General features: G+C 34.7%; 1 protein-coding gene and 1 pseudogene across 1 annotated transcript; one reads left to right on the forward strand and one right to left on the reverse strand.

Moving 5' to 3' along the window:
- Positions 1-2,066: 2,066 nt before the first annotated feature.
- LOC143608152 (akuammiline synthase 1-like) lies at positions 2,067-3,518 on the forward strand. The gene has a single exon (XM_077083319.1). The coding sequence runs from the start codon at positions 2,235-2,237 to the stop codon at positions 3,516-3,518; it is 1,284 nt and encodes a 427-aa protein (XP_076939434.1). The 5' UTR covers positions 2,067-2,234.
- A 605-nt stretch (positions 3,519-4,123) lies between these two features.
- On the reverse strand, positions 4,124-5,210 carry LOC143608153 (uncharacterized; annotated as a pseudogene).
- Between the last annotated feature and the right edge of the window lie 2,496 nt (positions 5,211-7,706).

The following is a 7,706-nucleotide window of genomic DNA, read 5'->3' on the forward strand; positions in this document are numbered from 1 at the left end:
TTCAGTGGCAGATCTAGACATTAATCTCAGGGGTAACGTTCAAAAAAAAAAAAACATTACCGTGAAACACGGACACACAAAAACACCATAATAAATAAATTTAAACACATGGGGTGTAGATTTCTCCTCTTCGGTTTTTGAAAGCTTGGAATTGAGCCATTGCATCTTCTTCTTTTACTTCATCAAACATCTCTCTTCTTTTCTTTTTCGTTTAAAATGATTGCTAATAAGACTTTGTTTTTCATCTTCAAAGCTCTATAATTTTAGATGAAACAAAATTTAAACCATAAACTCATAATCAATTCTAGTTTCCAATTTACACATAAACCATAAGATTTATACATAAACCCTAAATCTCTATTCAATTCCAATTTCCAATTGGCATTATCCAAATATCCAATAAACCATAATCAATCATTCAATGCCCATAAACAATTCCAAATCAACAATCTATATAAACAAATGAACAATTACAATTTTAAATAGAAGTAGAATAATACATACAATTGAACAAGTAGAAGTCGAACTGCGGAAGAGGAAGCACCGACTGGAGCCCGAAGCAGCGGTTGTAGTGGCGTAGGCTGCAACGTGAAGGTCGTAGGTGATCAAAGGAGTGCTATGGGGGTCAGGGGTATTGGTGGTGCAGCGTGGAAGCAAGCGCAACAGCTGTTTGTTGATGTCCGGCCTAACCCAAACAAGGGGTTACGGGTTTCATTTTGTTTAGACTTTAAACTTTGGTTGGGCTTTAATTGGTTTGAACTTTTAATTTGGTTGGCTTTAAACAAATAAGGGTAATGTTATATTTTTTTAGGCGTAGAGAAATACGAAAACCGACAAAAAAAATAAATAAATTTTGCACTACTGACGAAAAATTAAGGGATAGCGGAGGCTACCCCTAGTTCTACTCTAGGTCCGTCCCTGCTAGGTTCGTCTTAGAGGTGGTGTATACCTTAAACAAGACTCAAAGAGTACATTTGTTTTTCGCTTTTCATGTGTTTTGATTTGTTTCATCAACATTTGTATGTTTGTTTAGCATTTTCCAACAAGTTGATTTTGCAAATGCAAATTAATTTTATTAAAAATTTTTTGTATGTATGGTGTGTGTAGCGTGTGTCGCATTAGGCCGATGATTTCAAGAACAGAGACTATGATTGGTGCTAACATGGTGGGTGGACTTGCGAAATTCTGTCTTTAGACAAATGAAGGTATTAAAGTTTGTATGAATGTTTATATGGAGAGTGAGGTATCGTTTGTGGACTTGCGAAATTTAGTTATGGACCATTGATACACCCGGCCCAAACTTGATGTATGTGTTATTAACAAAACATTCTCTCGCAGGCTGCAACGCACGATGAGTGAAATTCTAGTTGTTTTTAAAACACATTTTATAAATATATTTTTTTAAACCTTTTGTTATATTTCAAAAACGCTTTTTTTAATAACCAAAAACATATTTTTTCTTATTTAAAATAAAGATTTTTCTATTATTTAAAAACACGTATTTGTTTTTCTATAATTGCTGTTATTTTTAACAGTTTTCAGAGATTGTTTGCACCTTTTCAAACAAATTTTATTTTGTTTGTTAATAAATAAAAGTAATAATAATATATTTACTTAATAAATTACACAAAATTTGCGATTTGAGGATAAATTACCCAAAGTTATATGATAATTAGTATTTTAACATGGATATAGTGTTTACATTTAAAAATGGTAAATTAATCGGAACAAAAATTCATAAATGTGTTAATTTGTATTCTTAAGTCATAATACAAAAACAGTTTTTATATTTCAAAAGGTGCAATATTAAAGGGAAAGGGAAACTATAAATGAAAAAAAAATGTTAGAAGAGAGTAATATATCAAAGGAATTGAAAGTTCATAAAATGTGGTATGACAAATTGATGAGGTGGTACGTTTAACCTAACTTATTAATTCGTTTAGCACTTGGATACAAGTATACACAATTAATTAACTTTTAACTTATTTGGTTTTTTGCACTAATCAAATAGACACATGTAGAATAAATAAAATTATACGCCAAATTATTCCATTCAACCACCCATGAGCACATAAACGTTGATTGTCAATTGTTAATTGCTGCCTATTTAAAAGAAATCATACTTTGGACGTTCCATAAATTACTTAATTAATATATACATTGAGGCATTATAAAAAGAAGTGCACATAGATGCATCCATACATCTTAAATCACTAGTAACATTGTCATCAATAATGACCATGATCATGACAAGGCTCCTAAGATGTTTAAGATCAAAGCAACTTCATACTATTGTATATCGAGAAACCATTAAACAATCTTCTCCAACACCTCCACACCTCAAAACTCATAATCTTTCATTAGTTGATCAGATGGCTCCCAATACCATGGTGCGATTTATATTCTTCTACAAAAACAACACGAACGTAGGTGACATCAACATCCTAAAGAAGTCATTATCAGAGACCTTAACATCATACTATCCATTTGCAGGCCGGTTTCTAGCACCTTCGATGCCTATAATTGACTGTAGTGACCAAGGTGTTGAGTTCTTGGAAGTTTCTAATGATAGCCGGCTCAGGGACTTCGTTGTCATGAAAGATCTCGACGAAAGTATCTTAGACCAACTCATTCCTAATTATGCGGCAGGTGATAATCCTAATTTGGTCGAGGTCTGGCTGAATCATTTCAAGTGTGGTGCAGTCGCACTGGGTGTGTCCATTTCGCACAAGCTTGGTGATGGATTCACGATGGCTAACTTTTTGAACCACTGGGCTACTGTTACACGTGGTGGATACCCTAAAACTCCTACCTTTTGGTTATCAGCTTCCAAAAGTAACATTGAAGTACCAGAGTATGACTTTAAGGGAATAGACAGAGTTAAGTATGCAACAAGGACATTCATGTTCACAAACTCAAAACTGAATGAGCTCAAGAACAAGTTGGTTAGCACGTCATCAGTGAAACCTACAAGGGTCGAAATATTGTCATCTCTAATTTTTAAATCTGCGATGGAGGCTGCCACAACATTATCAGGTTCTTCGCAACCAGCAACCATGTGCCATGTGGTGAACATGAGGAAAAAAATAATCGAAAAAAACCGTCCTGAAATAGCAGCTGGCAATATATGTACAATAGCAGACATAACAGTGGATTCTGGTGAAATCAACTTCACTGAGGTTATAGCTAAGCTGAGAAAAGAGATAATGGAGATTAAAGAAGTTAGAAATGTGGAAGAACTTGGAGAAATGCTTTTAAACAAATTTTCGACGGTAAGTGATGATCAAAGTCGAACATATACTTTTTCGAGCTTGTGTCGGTTTCCATTTTACCAAGTCGATTTTGGGTGGGGAAAACCCGTACGGGTGATAGCCAAAAGTGGAGTCTCGGATGGAAACGTCGTTCAGTTGGTGGATACTCCCTCTGGAGATGGTATTGAAGCAATAGTTCGATTGGAAGAAGAAGAAATGGCTATCTTTGAGAAAGATATTCTTGCATATTCGCAAGATATGATCTGAAAGTTTGTGTTTTCTGTATGGATCATCAATTTGTAGTTCATAAATTGCTTTGTATGGATTATCAATTTGTAGTTCATAAATTGCTTTGGTTATCACCTGATACTTTTCATCATTTAACAGGTTCTAATGATTATTCTATTTATGTTCTACAATATAGAGTATGTGTAACACAAAAAGTTTATAAAAAAGTTATATGATCAATACATGTTAATATATAAAGTAGTGGAGGTACCCCCAGCAATGGGGAGGGATATCAAATCCGTGCATGAAGCTTCCGAATATCAAATATGGTTATTGTATAACATATGGTTTAGAGTTGTAATAACATTTAGTTATATAGTTCTGAACTTAATTAAAATGCTCATTCGAGTTGTAAAAACATTTAGTTATATATTTATAATACAATTTAAAAAACTGCATTTATGTATTTATAGTATATAAATTAAGTTGGCTGGAAAATCAATTGAGTACAATAACAATAAGTTATTAGATAAAAGTTCCTTTTTGAATAGATATATATAACTATAAAAACAAAAACAGTCAGATTAACATACTAATCACCAAACTCGAGTACAAACACAAAAATAGCAATGTTTTGCTCAAAACAGTAGTAGCGCTCCATGTTAAGTGTTTTCCCTATAAAGGTGTCGTTCTAAAAACCGTTCATCCTTCGAGCATGGCCTTTGCAGCGTCTATAAGTATCGGTCTGAATTCATCAGATGCTCTACCAAGCACAGTGTATCCTTCCTTGTCTTCAACGTCAACATCCGCACCATGTCGGATCAGTAGAAGAGCTACCTGTGTCACCAAACAAACACAAAGAAATCAACTTGATAACATAATTATCTGATATTTATATTAAAAGTATAACCGTGTATGAGCATGTACCTCTTTGTTATGGCATATCACTGCAGTCATAATTGGAGTTTGCCCCGCTCTATCAACAGCATCAATATCCGCACCTTCCTCGATCAAAAGTTCACACAACTCTGAGTTTCCTGTACTTGCTGCACGATGCAACGGTGTGCATCCGACCTATATAAAATGAACTTCAAGCAATAAGCAACCAAAGAGATAATGAAAGATTATTGTTAGAAAGATAAACTGAAAACTTGTAAATCATTATGAAGTTACAAACCTTGTCCTTTGCATTGATCCTTGCTCCATTAGAAAGCAAAATTTCAGCGACTTTAACCCAACCCTTGCTGGCAGCATAGTGCAGAGCAGTTCTACCACCATTGTTTTTCAAATTTTCATCCGCCCCTGTTCATCAGAATCTTATTCTTTCAGCAGATAATATATTGAATAAAGCAACGTAATAACCAGAGTTATGAACATCTACGGAGCCAAAAATCTTATTACACGAGTCAGGATATAACGATAATCAAACCTCTGTCTAGCAAAATCTGGATAATTTCAACATTTCCACTGCTTGCAGCAGAATGCAGTGGCGCCCAGCCTTCTTCATCAGCACTGTTAATCCCACTCACTGATTGATCAAAAGCTGAAAGTATCTTCACCACCTGATCAATAAAATTAATTTCTCACGGCAACATGAAGCAACGAACGGCCGTCTTCGTTACGAAGAGTGAGACAACGGAGCAACTGCGGCTGACTCAGCGATGTCAAATACGACACGTCGCCGTTATCGGCCGCTTTGAACAGATCTTCGTCCTTGATGTTCGCCTCCATTTCAATAGAATAGAATAATAATCGGTGATGCAGTGTCAGGGTTTTAAGTGTTACGGGAAGGGGTGGAATTGTAAGTTTGGTGAATCAGATGGTTCAAATGAGAACCACCCCTAAAGTTAAAAACTATGAAAACTCCTATGGATCAATCACAAAATTTCTTTTTGTTTTTCCTTTTTTTTTCCTATAAGGTTATTATTGTAATTTGTCAATATTTACATTCATGTAGAATCAATAAGCAGTAACGTGTATCAATCCCCCAACGGAACAACATACTGGATTCCTCACGTGCCACTGGAGTATAAACTTGTGCCCGGTACTTTTTATGATAAATGGGAGGATGTTGTCACTATGTACGAAGCCTATGCGGAGAAAGCTAGATTTGAAACTCGTCTAGGAACTACGAAATATAATGAGGGAATCCTTACACATAGGTATATTTTGTGTAACAAAGCCGGACAACCTGCTGGGCAGAATTTTGACTCACTGGATGATTGTACTAAATCTCCTGTTCGTCATAGCAATTTCAAAGTTACAAATTGTAGGGCACGTATAAAACTTTCCATTGAAAAAGGTGGCATGCGTTTTGAACTATATGGATTTATCGAGAATCATAACCATGGTTTTGTAAGTTCCTACAATTTAGACTTGACAAAAAAGAGAAAAAAGCTAAATTTCTCTGAAATGGAGTATATTGCCAAATGTCGTTTGACAAATGTTGGCACAATAAAAGTCTTTAGGTTGCAAACCGTATTAAAAGGGGGTCATCATATGGTCCGAGATACAAAAACTGGATTCAAGAATTGGGCCAGGGATATAGACCAGGCCATTGGTTTGAAAGACGCAAAAATGGTTGTAGCAAACATGAAGGCACGTGCTACAAACTTAGAAAACTTCACATTTCTACACCAAGTGGTTCATGGTGAGCTTGTAGCGATGTTCTGGGCTGATGGTGTTTCAAAGTGTAACTATGATGCTTTTGGTGATGTCTTGGCCTTTGATGCAACGTATCAGACAAATAAGTAATTGCTATTATCCTTTTTAATACGTTCAATATATTTTACTTTTATTATATTTGCTTTTGTTTTTTTAATAGGTACAACATAATTTTTGTACCCTTCACTGGTGTAGATCACCACAAGAAATGTGTTACGTTTGGTGCCGGGATATTGTATAGTGAAACAATCGAGTCATACGAGTGGCTGCTAAATGCATTTCTGCAAGCACATGCCAAGCAACCTAGATTAGTTTTAAGCGATCAGGACCCGGCTATGAAGCAGGCGGTTAATAGGGTTCTTGACAAGGCAACCCATCGTCTTTGTATGTGACATATAATGAAGAAACTCCCGTTAAAGGTAAGTATATTTTCATATATGTATATATATATATATTAATATATACATATATGTTGTGACACATGTGTACGGTGCATTACTAAATGTTCCAAAACAATTGGGGGTTTGGCTTTATACATATATGATAAATAAATAGGTCACACTTTTCATATGTGTAGTCATTAAATATTTGGTTTTGTGATTTTTTCCTTTTCAGATTTTCTGGAGATTTGTTAAACAACACAGACCTGCGAAGATCAATACATAATGTCACACCCCGACCAAAGGCGGCGGAACATGCCGAGGTGTAACGATTGTCCATAAGCACATGACACTAATTAAAGTGACAGTATTTAATAAACTCATTTCATTTCACAACATCGAAAATGTCACATAACAATTATCCATAAAATAACTATAAACAAGATATCACAAAATATGGCAAATTGATATTGTTCATTTTTACTAATATCCTAAGGTCTTTGATGTCGTTTTCTTCACAATCATAAATCAACCAAGATGCAAACCTGCAACATTTCATAAAATAAAGTTTGTTAACACAAAGGTCGGTGAGCAATTCATAAGTTTAATCATATCAGTATATAATAAAGATAGCCACAAAACTTGCATACGAAACGATAAATAAAAGTGGTAATTTGGATAAAAAGATATCGCTAAACACATTAGCGACACCTAGCTATAAGGGGATGCCAAATAGTCTAGGATTTTATAGTTATCGTTAATTGCATTACGTTATAAATCAACCAAGATGCAAACCTGCAACATTTCATAAAATAAAGTTTGTTAACACAAAGGTCGGTGAGCAATTCATAAGTTTAATCATATCAGTATATAATAAAGATAGCCACAAAACTTGCATACGAAACGATAAATAAAAGTGGTAATTTGGATAAAAAGATATCGCTAAACACATTAGCGACACCTAGCTATAAGGGGATGCCAAATAGTCTAGGATTTTATAGTTATCGTTAATTGCATTACGTTAACGACACCTTGCTATAAGGGATGCCAAATAGTCTAGGATTTTATAGTTCCACCAACCAAAAGCGATAAACACATAGGCATATAAGCATAGAACACCAAATCGAGCAATTATTTAGGTAAAGTATACAACTACGTTTGTGGTTTAAGATTCAAATATAAA

Source organism: Bidens hawaiensis, unplaced genomic scaffold (genome assembly GCF_021521415.1).
Source record: "Bidens hawaiensis isolate Kalapana, Puna unplaced genomic scaffold, B.hawaiensis_p1.1 tig00101223_1, whole genome shotgun sequence".
Classification (NCBI taxonomy): domain Eukaryota; kingdom Viridiplantae; phylum Streptophyta; class Magnoliopsida; order Asterales; family Asteraceae; genus Bidens; species Bidens hawaiensis.